The following is a 22,870-nucleotide window of genomic DNA, read 5'->3' on the forward strand; positions in this document are numbered from 1 at the left end:
TTATTTTGTGTGCAGTTGAGCAAGATATTCTTTTATGTTTAAAAACATTTCCTGGGTTTTTTTCTTGGTTCTTGGATTTTAGAACCAGCTCTTGGATTTTTTTTAATTAGTTCTACTGTTTCTTCTGTTTTCTTATTTATTACTTTTTTCTTTCATTGTTTTAAATCCTTTGTTTAGCTTTTCTTAGATTTATTTTGTGGTTGTTTTTCTGTCTTCTCATGTTGGATGCTTAATGTTCTTTTCATTCTTTCTAAGTGTTATAAGATTTCTTCTGGGGCGCCTGGGTGGCTCAGCTGGTTAAGCATCTGCCCTCAGCTTGGGTCATGATCCCAGAGTCCCCTGCTTTGCTCTCTCACTCTCTCTCAAACAAATAAATAAAAATCTTTAAAAAGAAAAAAGATTTCTTCTGAATACTGCTTTACTTGGTTCTGTAGGTTATAGGCTTCCTGTTGCATTTGTTTTCTTAATATCTTGCAATTCCATTTTTTATTTTCTTTAGTACAAGAGTAGTTAATTCTTTTAAACTTTTTCTTAACATTTCCATTTATGTTTTTAATAGCTTGAGATATAATTCAAATGCTATACAATTCACCATTTAAATTCACCATTCACCATTTAAAACCAGTGGTTTTTAGTATAATCAGTTATGTGCAGTTATTACCACAGTCAATTTTAGAACATTTTTGTCACCTCAGGAAGAAGCCTCATGTCTTTTAGGTATTATTCCCTTATCCTCCTGCTTCCATTCCCCACTCCACCCCCATCTCACCCCTAAGTAACCACTAATTTACCTTTTGTCTCTGTAGATTTCCCTATTATGGACTTTCTCGTATGAATGGAATTATGTAGTATATGGTCTTTTGCGGCTGCCTTTTTTTTACTTTGCATAATGTTTTCAAAGTTCACCCATGTTAAAGTGGTGGCTATCAATACTTCATTCCTTTTTATGGCTAAATAATATTCCATTGTATGGATAAACTACATTTTGTTTATCCATTTATCCACTGATGAACATTTAGACTGTTTCTACTTTTTGGCTATTAAGAATAATGCTGTGGGGCGCCTGGGTAGCTCAGTCGTTAAGCGTCTGCCTTTGGCTCAGGTCATGATCCCAGGGTCCTGGGATCGAGCCCCGCATCGGGTTCCCTGCTCGGCGGGAAGCCTGCTTCTCCCTCTTCCATTCCCCCCTGCTTGTGTTCCCTCTCTCGCTGTCTCTCTCTCTCTGTCAAAATAAATAAATAAAATCTTTAAAAAAAAAAAAAGAATAATGCTGCTATAAATTGCATAGAGGTTTCTGTGTGAACATAGGTTTTCATTTCTCTTGGGTATATACCTAGGAGTGAAATTGTTAGGTCATATGGTAACTCTGTGCTCTATGTATATTCATTTGAGGAACTGTCAAACTTTTCCAAAGTGGCTGGAATTTTACATTCTTACCAGCAGTATGTGAGGCTTCCAATTTCATCATGCTCTCTTCAACACTTGTTATTATCTATTGACTTTTTAATTCTAACCATCCTAGTGTATATGAAGTGGCATCTCATTGTGATTTTTGATTTGCATTTCCGTGATGACTTATGATGTCAAACATTTTTTCTTTCTTGTTTGCTTGCTTTGTTTGTTTCTCTTCCAACTTTTTTGAGGTGTAATTGACATTGAGTATCTTTTCATGTGCTAGTTGACTAATTATATGTCTTCTTCAGAGAAATGTCTTTTAACTACTTTGCCCCATTTTATTTATTTATTCATTTATTTATTTATGTTTTTAAGAGGGAACTCTCCACCCAGTGTGGGGCTCTACCTCATGACCCTGAGATCAAAAATTGCATGCTCTACTGATTGAGCTAGCCAGATGCCCCTGCTCCATTTTTAATTGAGTTGTCGTTTTACTATTGAATTTAAGAGCTCTTTACATATCCTAGATACAATTTCCTTATAAGATACATGATTTGTAGATATTTTTCATGTTCTGTGTTGTCTTTTCACTTTCTTAATTGTGTTGTTTGAAGCACAAAAGTTTTAAATTTTGGTGAAGTCCAGTGTATCATATCTAAAACTCTTGCTAATCCAAGGTCATAAAAACTTACCCTGTGTTTTTTCCTAAGAGTTTTATAATTTCACTTTTACATTTATGTGTTTGATTCTTTTTGAGTAAGTTTTTATGTTTGGTGTGGGGTAAGGGTTATCTCAACTGGCTGCCCTATTTTCCCAGCTCCATTTGTTGGAAAGACTGTTCTTTCTCCGTGGAATAGTCTTGGCATTCTTTTTTTTTTTTTTTTTTAAGATTTATTTATTTGAGACAGAGAGAATGAGAGAGAGAGAGCACATGAGAGGGGGGAGGGTCAGAGGCAGAAGCAGGCTCCCCGCCGAGCAGGGAGCCCGATGTGGGACTCGATCCCGGGACTCCAGGATCATGACCTGAGCCGAAGGCAGTCGCTTAACCAACTGAGCCACCCAGGCGCCCCTAGTCTTGGCATTCTTGTCAAAAATCAGTTGACCATAAATATTCAGGTTTACTTCTGGACTCTCGATTCTGTTCTATTCATTTGTATGTCTATCCATGTGCCAGTACCATACTGACTCCCATACTGTTTTGAAATCAGAAAGTGTGAGTCCTCCTACTTTATTCTTTTCCAGGATTGTTTTGGCTATTCTAGGTCCCTTGCAATTCCATATAAATTTCAGAACCAGCCTGTCAATTTGTATGAACTCAGAGGTTCTCATAGGGATTTGTGTTGAATCTGTACATCAGTTTGGGGAGTATTACAATCTTAATAATGTTAAGTCTTCCAATTCCTGAACATGGGATGTTTTTCATTTATTTAGATCTTCTTTAATTCTTCATGTAAATTTTTTTTAAGTTTTTGTAATTTATTTATTTATTTATTATTTTTTTTAAGATTTTATTTATTTATATGACAGAGAGAGAGAGAGCACACAAGCAGGGGGAACAGCAGAGGGAGAGGGAGAAGCAGGCTCCCCGTTGAGCAGGGAGCCCGATGCAGGGCTCAATCCCAGGACCCTGGGACCATGACCTGAGCCGAAGGCAGACGCTTAACTGACTGAGCCACCCAGGCGCCCCTGTCATTTAAAATCAATTAATTAACATATAATGTATTACTTGCTTCAGGGGTACAGGTCTGTGATTCGTCAGTCTTATAACACCCAGTGCTCATCACAACACATACCCTCCCCAATGTCCATCACCCAGTTACTCCATCCCCCCACCCCATACCCTCTAGCAATCCTCAGTTTGTTTCCTAAGATTAAGAGTCTCTTATGGTTTGTCTCCCTCTCTGGTTTTGTCTTATTTTATTTTTTTTCTCTCTTCCCCTATGATCCTCTGCCTTGTTTCTTAAATTTCACATATCAATGAGATCATATGATAATTATCTTTCTCTGATTGACTTATTTCACTTAGCATAATACCCTCTAGTTCCATCCACGTCATTGCAAATGGCAAGATTTCATTTTTTGATGGCTGCATAATATTCCATTGTATATACACACCACACATCTTCTTTATCCATTCATCTGTCGATGGACATCTAGGCTTTCTCCATAGTTTGGCTATTGTGGACGTTGCTGCTATAAACATGGGGGTGCAGATGCCCCTTCGGATCACTACATTCATATCTTTGGGGTAAATACCTAGTAGTGCAACTGCTGGGTTGTAGGGTAGCTCTATTTTCAACTTTCTGAGGAACCTCCATACTGTTTTCCAGAGTGACTGCACCAGCTTGCATTCCCACCAACAGTATAGGAGGGTTCCCCTTTCTCCGCATCCTTGACAACATCTGTTGTTTCCTGACTTGTTAATTTTAGCCATTCTGACTGGTGTGAGGTGGTATCTCATTGTGGTTTTGATTTGTATTTCCCTGATGCCAAGTGATGTGGAACACTTTTTCATGTGTCTGTTGGCCATTTGGATGTCTTCTTTGCAGAAATGTCTGTTCATGTCTTCTGCCCATTTCTTGATTGGATTATTTGTTCTTTGGGGGTTGAGCTTGATAAGTTCTTTATAGATCTCGAATACCAGCCCTTTATCTGATACGTCATTTGCAAATATCTTCTCCCATTCTGTGGGTTGTCTTTTGGTTTTGTTGACTGTTTCCTTTGCTGTGCAAAAGCTTTTTATCTTGATGAAGTCCCAATAGTTCATTTTTGCCTTTGTTTCCCTTGCCTTTGGAGACAATCTTCTTTAATTCTTTTGACAATGTTTTATGGTTTTCAGAGTTCATTTATATCTTGTTTGCCTTTCTCAGTCCTGTTGCCTATGTCCTTTACTATGTTTTCAGCAGTGTTTGTACTGCTGTGTGCAATGAAGATTTCATATCTGTGTCAGTTTTATCTTTTCTTACTGTTTCTTTCCTGCTTCCAGCCTGCTTATATTTCATCTCTTCTATGGTTTATCTTCTTTGAGTTAGAATCTCTTAAATCTTTTCTGCCTTTGAAATAGCATTAATTTTGGTACAGTTTATTGTCTTCTACTTCCTACCACAACCACTGTACAAGGAATACAAGCTTATTATTAAAATTTGGAAAGTATTGAGTGAGAACTTGAAAATCATCCATATTAATTCCACTTAAAGACCACTATATCAACATTTTGATATTTTGCTTTCCTTTTAGTTCTTTATCAGTGAATTATGTTTTATTTAATACTATGTAAATAATTATGTATGACTAGCAGCAACCTGGAATTCTGTTAAAACTGTTGTATTTTTAAATGTTTTTCTCATAAACACTCATTTATATTTTCTCTTATTTTATCAGGAAGAATCTGTTTCTCCTCAATGTATTATATGAATAACCTTTTGGGTTTTCTTCTAGCTGATGTATCTTATTTTATTTCTCTCATTCACAGCCAAGCTTTCAGAAAGAATAGACTCTTACTTAATTTCTTTTTTTTTTTTCCTCTTCAGTCTATTGCAGTCTTACTTCTGCCTCCTTCATTCCACTCAAGTGCTCTTGTTAAGGTAATAACCTCCTAATTGCTAAATCCATTAGATATCTCTTAGTCTTCAACCTATCCAACTTCTCTAGATTTTTATTTTGACTACCTCCTGTACTAGAGCCTAGGAATACATAATAATTAAACAAAGTCTCTATTCCTGAAGAGCTCTTAGTTATTCTTTTAGCTCTTGAACTTCTCATTAGTTTTCCTTTATCTGCCCCTTAATTTTAGTATCTGAGAATATATGCTTGTTTATTTGTTTTCCCTTCCTACTCTTAGATTTTCCCTGGGTGATATTAATCTCCCAGCAATGCCTAAATCTGTCTCCAACCCAGACCTATTTTCCTGGTCTGTTTGCCAATGGCTACTACCACGCAAGTTACTGAAGAGTATCTTAAATTCAACACGTCAATAAATAATTTCATCATCTTACCTGCCAAACCTTTTCTTCCTTTTTGCTCCTTATCCTAACTAGTTTCATGGCTAACTCATCAATTTAGTGATTCAAGCTAGAAGCCTGGGAATCACAGTAGATTTCTTCCATTTGCTCATTCCTTATCCAGTTGGTCACAAATTTCTCCTCTTTACCCTAATTCTTCTGTTTGTCCCTTTTTACCTCTCCAACTTCACCCCTGATGTCTTTCATTTTATATTTCAGCTACATAGAAGTATTTGTAGTTAGTAACTTAAATTCTAAGAATAGGGTGGAGAGAGAGATTAAAAAGAAAAAACTTGTAATTTACTATAGTGCTACACTGTGTCATGATTCCATACATACCGTTTCTTCTAGCATTCCATTCTCCTAATTGTCTTATAAGACCCACTCAAGTATACTTTATACAGCTTTTTATTTTTAAAGATTTTATTTATTTATTTATTTGACAGAGAGAGACAGAGAGAGAGCGAACACGAGCAGGGGGAGTGGGAGAGGGAGAAGCAGGCTTCCCGCTGAGCAGGGAGCCCGATGCGGGGCTCGATCCCAGGACCCTGAGATCATGACCTGAGCTGAAGGCAGACGCCTAATGACTGAGCCACCCAGGCGCCCCTATACAGCTTTTTAAAATTCTGTTTTTTGATACAAATAGGGTACTTGTACAGAGTAGTTACAGTGTATTTGGCCCTGTTCAAGGTGTTTTACAAACATTAACTTATTTCTCCTCATAACCTTATGAGGTGAGTGACTTTTGCATCCTCTTCTCTGATGGGGAACTGAGGCTTAGTGAGAAACTACATGACTTGTGCAAAGACACATGGCTAATAAATGTCAGAGGTCGGCTTCAGACCAGTCTGTTGGACTTCAGAGCCTATGCTCTTGTGCCTCTTCTTTGTGCCACCACCTTCCTTTGTACATATATACACAAAGGATCACAGTACTTATGTCTGCTGAATTGCAATTGTTTGTTTCTCAACTTATCTCCTTACTAAGTTTGGGTTCCTTAAAGACAAAAATAATGTCTTATTCTTTTTTTTTTTTTTTAAAGATTTTATTTATTTATTTCAGAGAGAGAATGAGAAAGAGAGAGCACGAGAGGGGGGAAAGTCAGAGGGAGAAGCAGACTCCCCACTGAGCAGGGAGCCCGAAATAATGCCTTATTCTTTATCATATTCTACAGAGACTTAGAACACTGTCCAGCTTTTAGTAGGCTTTTAGTAAATGTTTATTGAATGAGTAATTATCAATGTCTGTGGTTATTCATGCAAGAGAGTTATTTTACATTACATAGTCTAAAATACTTTTTTTTTTTACTAAGGAATTTAGCACATACATTTTTTTTTTTTTAAGATTTTATTTATTTGACAGAGAGATAGCAAGAGCAGGAACACAAGCAGGGGGAGTGGGAGAGGGAGAAGCAGGCTTCCCGCTGAGCAGGGAGCCCGATGCCGGGCTCTATCCCAGGACCCTGGGATCATGACCTGAGCCGAAGGCAGACGCTTAACGACTGAGCCACTCAGGCGCCCCAGCACATACATTTTTTAAAAAGATTTTATTTATTAGAGAGAGAGCACACATGTGCACAAGTTTGGGGGGGAGGGGCAGAGGGAGAGTGAGAAGCAGATTCCCCACTGAGCAGGGAGCCCAGTGCGGGGCTTGATCCCGGGACCCTGGGATCATGACCTGAGCTGAAGGCAGATGCTTAACCGACGGAGCCACCCAGGCGCCCCTAGCACATAGAATTTTTGTATGGCTTTTCTAAATATTCTTTTTTTCCAAGTAGTTTTATGTTGAATTATCAGAAATAGTTGTAGTATTCTTCTGTCTATGCCTTTATTCTATCCCCTCCTGCCTATTCAGAAAATCTGTGTTATTATCACTTCTCTGTCCTGTGTCTTCAACCTTTTTCTCTCCATCAGATCATTCCTATAGCATTTGAGCTTTAAGTTTTATCTCTTCTAATCTCTCCTTTTCCTTTTATAGCCAAGTTTGTGAAAGCATTGACTAGAGTTGCCGTCTTCATCACCATACCTCCCCATCACATCTTTGAAGTTGGTTTTGCTAATGTCACAAATGACATATGTGTTGTCAAATCAAGTGGATGTTTTTCAATCTCCATCTTACTCTCTCATCATTTTATTTTTTTAAGAATTTTTTTTTTTTTGGGCGCCTGGGTGGCTCAGTTGGTTAAGCGACTGCCTTCGGCTCAGGTCATGATCCTGGAGTCCCGGGATCGAGTCCCGCATCGGGCTCCCTGCTTGGCAGGGAGTCTCCTTCTCCCTCTGACCCTCCCCCCTCTCATGCTCTCTCTAGCTCATTCTCTCTCAAATAAATGAATAAAATCTTTAAAAAAAAAAGAATTTTTTTTTTAAAATTTATTTATTTTTGAGAGAGAGAGAGCAGAGGGAGAAGGAGAGAGAATCTCAAACAGACTCCCCAATGACTGCGGAGCCCGATGTGGGGCTTGATCCCAGGACCCTGAAATCATGACCTGAGCCAAAACTAAGAGTCAGCCACATAACCAACTAAGCCACCCAGGGGCCCCAGAAATATGGAATTTCTAATGTGCATTCCAAACTGGGTACTTTAGAAAGAGGTAACATATTTAGCTTTAAATACACATGTATATACAAAACTAAACATTGAGAAAAATATTTGGGGAGAAAAATAACTTTTTAAAGCTACATTGAAATTTTTTATGCTCAATTTTGATTTTAAGTATGAAACTTCACTGTGCATTTATGGAAAAAATGCTACAGTGCAAATGTTCTTATGAAATGGTATCTTTGGAAATCTTTATTTCTGAGTAAAGAATAGCATTTTATTTTATTTTTTTAGAATAACTGTTATTTTTTTTTTTTAAGATTTTATTTATTTATTTGACAGAAGAGACACAGCGAGAGAGGGAACACAAGCAGGGGGAGTAGGAGAGGGAGAAGCAGGCTTCCCAGTGAGCAGGGAGCCCGACACGGGGCTCGATTCCAGGATCCCAGGATCATGACCTGAGCCAAAGGCAGATGCTTAATGACTGAGCCACCCAGGCACCCCATAGAATAGCTGTTATTTTTTAATATAATGCTTCATGCAGGTATCTTACTGGCAGTCATGTCTACTTTGGCAGTATTCATATCTGATATTTTTTGCTTTTGCATTTAAGTTTTTCTTATTGGCTCTCTGCTTGTTACATAATAGGATTGTTACCAGTGTTTCAAAACAGCTTGATTTTAAATGTTAAACTTCTAAAAACGGGTTTTTAAAAAAATTTATTTATTTGAGAGAGAGCAGGGAGGGGCAGAGGGAGAAGGAAAGGGAGAATCCTAAGCATGCTCCACACTTAGCACGGAGCCCAACACGGGGCTTGATGTCAGAACCCTGAGGTCATGACTGGAGCTGAAATCAAGAGTCAGACATCCAACTGACTGAGCCTCCCAGGCGCCCCTAAAAACAGTTTTAAATTAGATAGCAGACATTAAAAGTTTGTTATTTGGTGAATATTTTGTTGTTTTTTGTCAGATTTGGTCCAACACAAGCTTTTATTGCCTTTGGTCAAGTCTAGGTATTTTCTTTGAACACACTGTATTTGCCAACAGAAAATGGTGTCCCAAGAGAAGCGAAAGTGAGTTCATAAAGAACAATTGTGACTTCACTTCAAAATTGATTACTTTTCTAATTTTAATCGGGGAACAGAATCAGTAGCAAAGTAATACATGACATTTCTGGATAGAGTCATTTAACTATAGCATTTGCGAATTTCCTTCTGCTTGGCTCCTCAGTTTCACTTGCAGAAATAGGGAGGGTTCTGTGTTTCTAAAGAGCTATCTATCTTTGGTGGTCCTTCAAGGAGATAGATTGCAAAATTTTAGTTCATCAGGCATTGTCACAATGTATTGATTAAAAACAAATCTGTTTTTCGTATTTAGTCTCTTATATCTACACTCACCCAACACATAGTCTTTCTCTCTCCCTCAAGGATGTTTTTGGGGGACAGCGATCATTCTCTGGGTACTCGTTAGAGTGCAGGAGATCCAGAAACAGGAAAAGACCAAGTCATGTACTCTGACTCCTAAGTGGGTTATTACTATACATTTTTATTTTAGTATATTAGGATTCAAATATTTAGTTGTTAGTAAAAAAACTGATTAAGTTATTTTCTAGGGTTGTAGGATGTATGTCATACTCATTATTTTTATTTTTTAATTAAGTGTTTAATTTACATTCTAGTTAGTTGACATACAGTTCAGTATTGGTTTCAGCTCATTTTTCTTTTAAACAAAGTTTTGCTGGACATAAAAAAAAAAAAGGTGATATTCAATTAAGAAAAACAGACCCTCTGGCTATGGTTTACACATTTCAAGACAGGCACATTGACACAGATACACAGAGTATAAATGCAGGCAGGTTTTTTTTTTAATCTTAAACACAGAAAACATAAGCAGTAAAAAAAAAAAGTTTTAAAATTAACTTTTTTTTTCCTTTTTTCCCCTCTTCTGAAACTTTTTAGAACCATAAATTGTTAAAATTGAAAAAGACCTTAGAAATTATTTTACCCTATCTTCTATCCAGTGTGGGAATCCTTCCCACAATAACACTAATCTTTTTTAAAAATCTCTATTTTAATGTTTTGGGTTTTTTTAAAAAAGTAAACTCTATGTACAACATGGAGCTTGAACTCACGACCCCAAGATCAAGAGTTGCATGCTCTATCAACTGAGCCAGACAGGTGCCCCTAAATCTCTATTTTAAAGAGATCTACTTATTTTGACCTTTTAGATTAATGGGCTGCCCATTATGTTGTGGAGAAAGCTGTCAGATTATTTGTTGACTCTATTACAAAGACTTGCTTTAAATTCAGCTGCAAATTCTATGACTTTCTCCCAGTTGTGTCTTCTAGAATGTGGAATAAATCTATTCCTTCTTCCATTTAACCACCCTTTGGAAAACATTTATAACATTCTGGGTCTGAATTCTTTTTGCTTTTTAGCCTAGGGTTTACAATTTAACCTGGAGTCTGTGGCTGGTCTTCAGGGAATTGTATCATTATGTAAAATTGTGAGTATATATGTTCATTTTTCCGGGAAGAGAGCCAACAATTTTTATTAGTCTCAATAGATTGTGATTTCCCACCAAAATTAATATGCCAGACCTACCTGGATGAACCTGGTAATCTGCTTTTTGGTTTTGTTTTTATTTTTATTGTTTTTAATAAGTTTGCAATGAGCCAGCAAATCCAGCACCTCAAGAACTATTGCTCTAGGTAGTTTCTGAGATTCTTGGAGCATTTCTGATTCCACTGAGAATTGTAGAATTTTTAGAGCCTTAGAGACCATCTAGTATGCATACAGTTTATGGAATATTTATAGTGAATTCTTTCTATCAAAAGATTAATCTGATCCAAAAGGATGAGGTTTTTATTTAAAAATGTATTTCAAAGTCTTGGCAGCCATTCATAAACATTAAGAATGTGGTGGTGCTATTTTAAATCAGAAGTGTTCCCAAGATTTTTTTTGTTAGATTTAATATTTTAATCTAACACAAGTTTATGAATTATGCTTTTTTATTAACTTTTAATCTGTAAAAGTTTTAGCCTATTTGGTTTTTATAAATCCTAAGGAAGGACAGTATGGCTTAGCATTCAGTCATTTATGAACACTGGTTTCAATATCCCATCTAGCTTTTGGAACAGTTTGAGCCAAGAACAATTCCTCCTGTGCCTACCCCCCTTCCCCAAAGACAAAACTCCTCAACCAACAAAGCTTTTTTTCTTCTTCAGTAAAGTAGTAGTTGAATAACTAATAATATAAACCAAATGACAAAGAGCCTCTTAAGATTTGAAGATGTCTCTCAATGTGCTATGATTACTTCACTTTTATAGAAGTCTATGTATTATAGGCATACATTTTGCTACAAATGTCGGAAGAGTGAAGTTAGAAGAGACAAGAGACTGATGTGAAAGAGAACAGAAAAATGAAGTGCGGCAGGGGAAATGAACATTTTTAATAAACAACAGAAATGGTGAGCAACAGAGATAGCAAGAACCAGCATTTTCATTCACTTACCTTTTATTCCTCTCTTAGTGTTGGCTTATAAACAGAGATATATATGAAAATAGAATGTTTTAAATAAAAAGGGGCACCTGGCTGGCTCAGTTGGTAGAACATGTGACTCTTGATCTTGGGGTACAGAGTTCAAGCCCCACGTTAGGTGTAGAGATTACTTAAATAAAACTTTAAAAAAATCTTAGAAAAAAAGAATGTTTTAAATAGATAAATAGTAAATGGTGTAAAGAGAGGCAATATAACATATCTGATATCTGGGGGATGTATAACTGCTTTTGCCTCAATATTGCAACTCCCCTTGGGTGCCTGGGTGGCACAGTCCGTTAAGGGTCTGACTCTTGGTTTTAAAGCTCAGGTCATGATCTCAGGGTCCTGGGATCAAGCCCCACATCAGTTCCGTGCTTACCGGGGAGTCTGCTTGAGATTCTCTCTCTCCCTCTGCCCCTCCCACTCATGCTTGCTCTCTCTCCCTCTCAAATAAATAAATAAATCTTTAAAAAAATATATTGTAACTCCCTAAAGATACATTTCTTGTGTAAGCCATTAAGTAATCAATAGCTGCTCACACCCTTAAAACAGACTGCATGTTTCATACAGTTTCATACATAACCATTTTGACTCCTAAAAACCCAAGGGATGGGAAATACTAGTTATTTCATTCATTAAAGTGACTTATTGTGGTTTTTATTTTAATAAGGTAGCAGTATGATGGTATAATGGGAGAGAATACCAGAGTTTTGGGAGAGAAGAGCAATTTCTTTGGGGGGTTGGGAGAATGTAACTTTAGTTGAGAATCATTGCCTTAATATTCATTCATTCATTCAACAAGTATTTATCAAGTACCTCTATTAGACACATTTCTCAGGTGCTGAATTGAATTATGACTAAGAGTAATAATATAGAGTAGTTAAGAATGATTTTGATCTAGGGGCACTTAGCTGGCTCAGTTGGAAGCCACGTGACGCTTCATCTTAGGGTCGTGAGTTCAGGCCCCACATTAGGTGTAGAGATTACTTAAATAAATAAAACTTAAAAAAAGAGTGATTTGGATCTAAACTGTATGGGTTTGAAGCCCAGATTTTTCATTTGCTTAGCTAAGTGACCTTGGGAAAATTACTTAAATCTCTCTGGGTCTTGGTTTCTTCATCTGTAAGTTGGGAATCATAATATTATCTATATCATAGAGTTGTGGTGAGGATTAAATAAGTTCTTGGAATAGTATTTTATTAGGGGAATGCAGTTCTTTTTATACACACACAAATATAATTATATATATATCATGCTATGATTAAGACATAACACAGTACAGTATAGCACTCTAATTTATATTTTGGTTTATATTGATTTATATACCACTTTGTTTCAAAAAGGATTTGAGACAGAATGGAAGCCTCCTAAAGAATACTCTATATTCAGCCAACACAACAGAACTAAGATATGGGTTCAGATTTTCTTGCTTTGAAAGGCAAAAGGCAAAAACTTAAAGATGAGTGTATTTAAGTGCTAGGAATAGATACTCAGTAATTCTCCCAAAGTGTGTAAGAAAGTGATTTACTTAACAAGTGGGTCACCGCTAGCCCAAAGTGTGCCATTTTGCAAATTATTTAAAAATGCCTCTTCCAGGCATTCCTGGCTGGCATAGTCAGTGGAGCAGGTGACTCTTGAACTTGGGGTTGTGAGTTCGAGCCTCACATTGGGTGTAGAGATTACTTAAAAATAAAAATTAAAAAAAAAATCTTAAAAATAAATAAATAAAAATGCCTCTTCTGGGTAAATATAGTCCTTTGGGTGCATTGGGGAGTAGAGTGCAGGCTGGATTTTAACCCCACTTAGCCACTTGGCCTGGAGCTTTTGTGAGGTAAGCGATCTACACAGCTATGATTCTAAATACAGTATTAATTTGCTTCTCTTTTGAAATGACACTGAATTGTATAAAGCATTAAGACCATACTGTGTGGCATAGCCACCTAAATCAGAATTTTAGATCATGTTAAATAGTTCTTTTTGTGAGAATATTTATAATTGTTTCAGACATATCATTTTGAATGCAATCTGTCCCATATCAACACAGTTCTTTTCATATTTTAAAATTTTTTTATACTTTTTACTTCGAGATATTGTAGATTCACATGCAGGCATAAGAAATAATACAGAATGCTCCATCCTTTCATCTAGTTTCCCCAAATGATAGCATCTTGTTATTGTTGTATAATAACACAACCAGGAAGTTGACATTGATACCATCCACTGACCTTACTTTGATTTCATTAGTTTTACATGCATTCATTTGTGTGTATATTTGTATTGAGTTCTAGGCAGTTTTATCACGTGTGCAGATTTGTGTGACCACCTGGTCAAGATATAGAACAGATCGTTGCAGTGACTCCTCATGTTATCCTTTTATAGCCACAGCCACTTCCCCTGGTAAACCCCTGGCAACCACTAATCTGTTTTCCATCTCTGTAATTTTGTCACTTCAAGAATGTTATGTAAGTGGAATCCTACAATATGTAACCTTTTGGCATTGACTTTTTTCATTCAGCACACTTCCCTTGGGAGCCATCAAAGTTGTTACACAGATCAGTAGTTCATTAATATTGGCATTATGCCATGTATGGATATACCACAGTTAAACCACTCATTCATTGGAAGGTTGTTTCCAGATTTTGGCTATTATTGATGAAGCTACTGCGAACATTTGTGTACAGATTTTTGTGTGAGCCTAAGTTTCTTTTTTTCCAGTTTGCTGGGTGTTGAATTTTATCAAATGCTTTTTCTACATTGATTGAGATGATCATATGGTTTTTCTCCTTATTCTGTTAATGTGGTGAATTATACTGATTTTTTAATGTTAAATCACTCTTATATTCTTGGAATAAATTTCACTTGATCATGATGTATTATCCTTTTTGTATAACTTTGATTTTATTTGGTAACATTTTGTTTGGAATTTTTGTGCCTGTTTTTAAGGGATGTTGACCTGTAGTTATTTTTAATGTCTTTATCAGATTTTGATATCAAGGTTCTATTAGTCTCGTAAATGAGTTTCTCTATTTGCTGCAAGCATTTGTGTAAAATAAGTATTATATCTTCCTTCAGTGTTTGGAGTGAAGCCATCTAGTACTCTTAAATTTTTGCACAATGACTAAATTTGTATTTTTCTATCAATATCTGTATTAATCACTTTCTATGTCTTTCTTCTGAACAAGGCAAAGACTTTATCATTCTTCTGCTTTCCCTTCTCTCAACCCCCTTCTTATCCTCACAGTTATTCTTGTCAATATCATCTGAGATTGTAGTTTTGAATATTAGTAAACTTGTGTTTTGTTCTTTTCCCAATCAGCACTTAACTTCAAGGCCTTACTGGTTTCTCTCCTTACCCTTTTCTTGTACCTTGTTTATTTGTTTCTGGATTATTATTTTTTTTTTAGCTCCAGATATATATCTTTGAGTAATTCTTTCACCAGAAGTCTGAGGGAAGCAAAATTTTTGTGTCCTTATACATTAAAAAATGTAATCTCACAATTGAGAGTTTGAATAGATAAAGAATCTGGACCATCTGTTGAAAAGACTGTTCTTCCCCATTGAGCCATTGAGTAGTCTTGTCACCTTTGTCAAAAGTCAATTGACCATAGATGTTTGGGTTTACTTGTGGACTCTTAATTCTATTCCATTGATTTATATGTCCATCCTTATGCCAGTACTAAAGTGTTTTGAATACTGTATCTTTGTAGTAAGTTTTGAAGTCAGAAAGTGTGAGTCTTCCAGTTTAGTTCTTTTTCAAGATTGCTTTGGTTTTCTGGGTTCCTTGAATTTCCATATGAAGTATACGATTAGCTTGTCCACTTTTGGAAAAAAGGCAGTTGGAATTTTGGTTGAGATTGCTTAATTCTTTTATATCTTAACTTTGTGAAGTACTTTCTACTTCTTTTTCCTTCTCTACTGTATTCTGGTGAATTTCTTGGCTCCATCTTTTATTGTATTAGTTAAGTTTGTTCATTAACTCTATCTTTTCAGTTCTTAGGGTTTTTAGTTCAATGATCAAAACTTAATTTCTGAGGGCTCCAATTGATTTCTTTTTTAAATAAATGCATTATTATCTTGCATATCTCTGAGGATATTAATTGTATTTGATCTAAGGTCTTACCCTATTTAACCTGTCAACTTTCTTTGGGTGTGAGTTCTTCTGTTAGTCACACTCATGCCTCTTTTTCATGTTTGAGTCTTGGTTTTGTGCTCATTTATCTTTATTTGAGAGTCCTTGTTAGCCTTCCTGTAAATGTTACATCTATTACTGCAGCATGTCTCCACTGAATGTGGGTAGAGGTGGAATGGGATGGAGTGTACCATTGCCAGTCTTCTTTGTATGCGTGTCCCCTCTTCTACCTGGGAGTTAATATCCATCTAGGGTTCTGTCTTACTCTCTGATCCAGTGTTTATACTCATTGTTCCTACCTGGGGAGTGACACCTGTCTTGTTTAATGCCACTATTCCCATCTGGGAATACCTCTGTTCCATAATGCTTGACCCAAAGAGGTAAATGGGGGAGAGGCTGATCTGCTTTGTAACTTCTGTGCCACGCCCCAATCTGTAAATTCTGTTAAGTTGTTTCAGTTCTTCCTGCTGTTTTCCGCTTCTGGGCTTATTTTACTATAAGGACTGCTCTGACCACTTGCAGTAGCTCTTTACTCTGGGTGTATAGGACCATGTTTTTCATATTTCAGTGATTCCTCATAGTATTAGTCCACTAAAAACATTTCTTGCTTTCTTTTGATTTTGGATTTTTAAAAAAATGGCGTCTGTGTTATTTGCTGGGCTTTGGGGAAAGGGGAGTGTGCTCAGCCTACCACCCTGTTTCAGTCAATGCCTTTGTCATATTTATACTGAAATAAATTTAATAGAAAGGAAAAATAAAAAAAGCAAAAAATAGGGGTGCCTGGCTGGCTCAGTTGGCAGAGCATGTGACTCTTGATCGCTGGGTCCTGAGTTTGAGCTCCATGTCGGGTGTAGAGATTTCTTTAAAAAAATTATAAACATTAGCAAAAAACAAAATATTGAGAAATTATGCTTTTTGTTTTTGTTTTGAAGAGTAGAAGCAATCACAAATGAAGATTGGCAGTTTGAATATATAAATATCAAAGCTTCAATGAACAAAACTTCAGACCAGGAATATATCTATATGAAATTGGAAAGGCATATATTTGCTATGTTGCTGGTTTTTCTCTGTTTCTGATCTTTGGGTAAAGGAAGAAAATGTGGGTTCGGAAGTCAGCGCCTACTTTGCATGAATAACCTCTGTAGAGTCAACATTAGCTTGTGCCTATGACAGACTTATGTTGGTGGCTGAGGAACAGGCCAAAGATGTTTGACAGAGCTCTGAGAAAACGTCAAAAGGATTTTTAATTATAAGTGTGGTTCAGTAATTTTCAGTATTATTCCCTTAGTGTTATTCTAAATTTGTTTGTATTTTTCCATGATAAAATATATCATGGAATTTTTGGATACTATAAAAGAGGCGATAATCCTCAATCCTAATCATAACCACGTTAACACTTTGGTATGTTTCTTTACAGTATTTTTTTAAACATAGTTAAAAAAATAAAGTAATATGATATTATTTTTCTTCCAGTCCAAAAGTAATGCCTACTCAATGGGAAAGCTTGGAAAATAAAGACCAGCATTAAGGAGAAAAATCCCAAAATCACTCATAATAACCACCCAAAGATAACCACAATTAAAATTTGATGTATATCCTTCCTGTATTTTTCATGAATCTATACAAGCACTTTTTTCTTTACTAATATGGTATCATACTCTGGTACTATTTTGTACTTGCATTTTTTGTTTACAATATATTGTGAATATTTTCTCATGTGAATAAATATTCGTGTATATACTTTTTAGTGTGTGGAATATGAACATATTTAAGTATGTTTATTTAGCATACTTACTTAACCATCTCCCTATCATTGGACATTGAAAGTGTTTCTAATTTTTTACCATTATAAATAATATAATAGTGAGTATCTTTGTCCATACATCTTTCCATGCATCTGTGATTGTTTCTTTAGGAATAAATTCCTAGAAGTGGAATAGCTGGGTCAAAGGGTATGTACATTTTAACACTTTTGATACATAAAAATGTCAAATTTTAAGCTAATCACTTGTTATATTCTGTCTTGTATTGCTATCTAATTGTTTTATGTGTCTGTCTTGTCTCCCTAATTAGAATATAAGCTTCTTGAGGTCAGGGGAAGTTTCTTATAAATCTTTTGTATCCTTTGACAGTATGGTTTACAATGATGGACTTAGGAGTTATTAACAAAAATTGTATTGATTTAAAGCTGTGGTTCTCCAGACTTTTGGATATCATTAACTTGTAATTTAAAAAATATGTGTATTTTGGGGCTACACATAGGCTTGTAAATTTTCTGTTTTTCCAAGAAAGAATAATAAAATCAAAACCAACTACCCATTTCCTATCACCTCTATTTCATAAAATAAAGCATATTTAATAACAAAAAATTCCTAATCCCTGAAAAAAGAACAGGCCTTTAAATGGAACACTTTACCTTTAAAAAAAAAAATCACTGCCTTGTTCATTTGTTTTTGTTTTTGTTTTTGTTTTGGGCTGGTCAGTCTTTACCTTAGCCTAGCAGTGGTCTGTAGACCAACATTTGGGCACTGCTGATTTAAAAGACTTAGTTAAAAGATAACCCTTTTGCAAAAATGAATATTTCTTCCCCTTGCCAAGGAGTCTGCCTTCTCCACATAATAAGTACGTATGCACCAGTAATGCCATTTCATTACACACTATTTGTGTATCTCTATGTACAAGTACTACAGTAAACAAACCAGACCTTGCTGATAAACATCTAAATTTATTTTCAATTGCCAAACCCCAAAACTGTACACTTTCTAAGGAATTTGAGACAGGGTAAGTGTGGTATAGTATAGTGGAAAGAAGGCAGGTTTTAAAGTCAGGCAGGCTGAGCTTGGATGCTGGGTCAGGCATTAAGTCACTTAATTTTCCTTTGGCTTCCTGACTTATAAAATTAAGATGATAATATCTTCCTCAAAGTGTTTTTATGGCTACCGTTATGGCAATTACTTCACTGTAATATAATTATTTGTTTAGACATCTGCCTTCCTCACAAGACCAAGAGCTGTTGAGGGTAGGAGTCATCTTGCACGACCCTAGGGCCTAGCCTAGGGTTCAAGGCATAGCAAATGCTTAATGAAATGACTGTTGAATCCATACAGGATTGTTGTGAGGATCAAATGAGATAATATGCGTGGCAGCTCTTTGTAAACTTTAAACTCTATATAAATTTAATTGTATTGCCAGTAAAAGCTATCTTTGGGAGCTTTCAAACTTTGGGAAGAGACAAAATTATCCCATTTACCAGTTCAATAATGCTTTGTATTTTTCTACTATATTATAAGAAAACAAGTTTTAATTGGGATTAATATGGAACTGATTTGCTTCCTGGGAAGGCAGATGAATTTCCTTTTTTCTCTCCCACAGTGGAAGTGCCAAGATATTATTAAATGTTTGCTTTATTTGGTTGTCACCATAACATTTTAATTATAGCATTTTAATCAGCTTATTTCATATTCAAAGAATGGTACCCATTGCTTTATCCTCTTACCCATTTAACTGATAAAAGAATACCAAACCTGGGAGAAAACAGAAGCCTACATTGTGCCAAATTAATTTTAGCCAGAGCTCCTTTTTTGACATTCACTGATTTTTAAAAATGTCATAATTTCTAATCTGTTTGTAAAGCTCCTGGTGAATTTTTGCCACAAGATGGCATTGGTGATTATTGAATGCATGTTCTGTTGAACCAGAATTCTGAAAAATGGTGTACATGTTGTTTGTATTCTTTGGGGATGAGTTGAATACCTTCATCACTGCTTATATATTAATTTAATTTTGTTTTGACTTCCAAAACAGGGTTAAATGCTACTTTACATCACTTCTTTCTGTATTCAAGTATTGTTTTGTTTCCTGTTTTTCTGTCTTTATAACTACAGTAACTATGTATTATTTGCCATGTGTTGTATGTGTCTGACTTATTGCTGATAATTGTGGTAACAGGTAAGAAGAAAATACGATGGGACCCAGTTAGGAGGCGCTTCATTCAGTCCTGTCCCATCATAAGGATCCCTAACAGGTTTTTGAGAGGTGGGTGATAACTAGCAAGAGATCTGTGCTTCATATGGATGGGTTAAAGGGAACTTTTAATTTTCTAAACTCAAATTTCTCTGGTTTTTAAAAATTGTCTAAACAGCTAAAATTGGAGTAAGAAAAGTCTAGAACTTAATTTTAAACCTGTGTTTCATATTGACCACTGTTGGAATTGTAATTATAGGTTTTAGGGAGTTAGAATCACTTAATGTGTATCAGATGGTAGATGGTAGAAATAAATCATCTAACTGATTATCAGTATTATTCTACTACAACCATATGAGAAAGAACGTGGAGTGAATAATCGATAAAACATGGGTGTGGGAAAGAATTTTCTAAATATCATTCTGAGGAAGAAATAAAGCTTAATTTATTTGATTGTATAAAATTAAAAACCTCTTATGTCAAAAACTATAAATAATGGCAGACAGTCACTCCTTTGCTGTCCTGCCCACCTTTCCCTTGCAGTGTATTCAATAAACTTAAGAAAAAGAAAACATAAATAACAAGATAAATTAAAGGGGGTAATATTTGTAACAAATGGTTACTATCATGAATATATAAGGAGCTCTTATAAACCAGTAGTTTAAAAAGCAAATGCCCGCTAGAAAAATAGTTAAAAGGACATGAATAATCAATTCAATTCAAAGGTCAATAAATATGAACAAATATTTATTTTTACTATTATATAAATATGATTAAAATAATAAGATAGCATTTTCACCTATGAGGTTGCTAAAGACTAAAAATAAGAATACCCAGTGTTGGCAAGGGTATGGGGACATGAAGCTCATACACTGAGGGAAGTGAAAATTTCACACAGCCTATCTGGATTCAGTTTGGCAATATAATGTAAAAAAAACCCTAAAAAATGGTGACATCCTTTGACCTAGTAATTCCTTCTTTTAGAAATGTTGCATTCCTTCTATTTCTTATTTTTTCCACCAAAAGATACTCTATACTGAAAAAAAAATCTCAAAAGACGATTGAAAACTGGTTCACACAATTTTTTCGAGATATAACCAATTGTCAGACAAGCATGCCTACTGTGGTGATCTCAACTTCAATAAATTACTTATAAGCCACTATATCTAATTTTGACTGAAGATTATTAAAAAGAAAAAAAAAGTCTCGCAGCCACTATGGATGTTCCATATCTGGTACCAAACCTGTTTGTAGCAGCCCTGTTCCACAGCACGGAAAGAAGAGAATCTAGACTAAATGGGTCAAGATAAGATACTTAGGGTGGGATGCTATCTTTTAGAATAAATAATAATTTTATTGATACAAATTAAGAAGATATAATTTTAATATTATGTGACATGAACCGTTGTGCATACATGGCCAAGCAGGCACATCAAATTCTATAACATTTCTTTTCTATTTATAAACTAGAATGCTAATTTATTGTTTTACAATGAGAAAGCTAACTTGGGCTGACTAAATTTAAGTACAATTAAGAAATTGTTTAATTAGCACATAGAATTTAATATACCAATTTTGTACAATCATAAATGTAAAACAAAGGAAGCAATGAAATAACATCATATCTGGATGGTGAGATTTTATTTTCTTTGAATATTCTGTTTTTTCAATTTTTTAATGATGGCAAAAAGAGATTAGCACAGGTAAGTTGCACACCTTTGATTATTTTGTAAGCCCTAACTTGCCTCCAACCATGGCTGAGCAAGATGTCTCTGTCAGTGCTGAGGGAGGCGGGAGGAAACCCAGCATCACCATCATCAGTCACCAGTGACTGCCTCTAAGTCAGTGGTCTTGTCTTAGTTCTCGCCTTCTTTGACCTGTTCGTAGTGTTTGATGCTGTTGACCACCTGCACCCTCTTAAATTTTCCTCTTCTTTTGGGTTACTTTACTGTACAATCCTAGATGTTTTCTTCTTCTCTTTGATTGTTCATTCTGTTTCCCTCACTAGCTTCTTTCTTCGTACCCACTAGAGGTGGGTATTGCTCCAATGTTCTGTCCTTCTCTCCATTATCTCCTTTGGTTCTCTCATCAGCTTTCACAGACTTAGTTCTCTTCGTTCGTTCGTTCATTCTTTCATTCTTTTAGTATTTCTTGATTGCCTCCTGGGTAACAGGCAGTGTACTAGCTCAATATCTAGATAATAGAGAGTCAGATAAAGAAACAATTACAAAAAATAATTTGAGTGTAATTCTTTGTGATAAGTGCTGATGAGGTAGGATGGCATGGGATTACACAGAAGAGGTACCTGACTCAGCTTGTGGGGAGCAAGGAGAAGAGTGGCCATCAGGATAACTTCAGAAGAGATGTACTTAAAGGCTGAGTAGGTGTTAATGAGCAAGGGAGAGTTAGAACATCTCAAATCATGAGGACCACACAGCTTAAGTAAAGGCAGTTAGGCAAAACAGAGCATAGACTCTCAGAGAACTGTAGGGAGTTTAGCACAGTGGGAAAGAGTATGGAGAGAAGAAGCTGGAGAAGGCCCAGATCAAGTGGGGGTACCACCCAAGGGGAGTTTTCAAAATCACTTTGTTTTTTTAACCAGTGAAGAGATTTAACTGAAAGACCAGTTATGAGGTTATTATAGTTATCAAGGTGAGAAGTGATAGAGCCTGCAGTGAAGGTAGTTGTAATAAGAGCAGAGAGTAGGGAATTGATTTGAAATATAAGGAAGAAGAATTTGATGGGACTTGATTGATTTGACGAATACTGAAGAGGAGGTTTCTGTGTGGACCATTGTGCTCTTTATATGTGTTATACAGGTCGATAGTGGGGCAGATTTGAGAGAAAAGATGATACGTTCAGTTTATAATCTCCCCAAACCAGTAATAGTGTAACCTTGAACCCTCAGCATAAGGGTTATTTCCAGGGACAGCTCCTTGGAAGGCCTATCCCTGTTCTGATGCCACCCTCCGTGTACCTGCCTGTATCATAGCACTTATCACACTGAATTATAGTCACTGCTTTCCTTGACTGTGCCTGCCGTTAGACTGTAAGCTCTGTAAGGGCAGGAGTAGTGGGACAGTGCCTTTCATTTCTTTATCTCCAGTCTGTAGCACAGTGCATGTGGTAGATATATCATGTGTATTTCAGTCCAACTGAATTATTAAAAAGGCCACTGTCAGGGAATAAGAGGGGACTAAAATTTTCATACGTTCTCAACTTCCCTCTGGTGGTGTGACAGTAAACTATTGAGTTGTTGAGAACACAAACATGCTGTTGTTTATTGTTTTCTTAGATTAAAAAAA

The 22,870-nt window shown here is 35.9% G+C and overlaps 1 protein-coding gene across 1 annotated transcript in view; it reads left to right on the forward strand.

The window, feature by feature from the left end:
• The window catches only part of KLHDC10 (kelch domain containing 10), a 52,524-nt gene that overhangs the window by 6,628 nt on the left and 23,026 nt on the right, over positions 1-22,870 (forward strand). The window contains exon 2 of the mRNA XM_021699436.1: positions 19,551-19,637. Within this exon, the coding sequence (XP_021555111.1) occupies positions 19,551-19,637 (87 nt within the window). The remainder of the gene's footprint in view (positions 1-19,550; positions 19,638-22,870) is intronic.

Source organism: Neomonachus schauinslandi, chromosome 12 (assembly GCF_002201575.2).
Source record: "Neomonachus schauinslandi chromosome 12, ASM220157v2, whole genome shotgun sequence".
In the NCBI taxonomy this organism is placed as follows: Eukaryota; Metazoa; Chordata; class Mammalia; order Carnivora; family Phocidae; genus Neomonachus; species Neomonachus schauinslandi.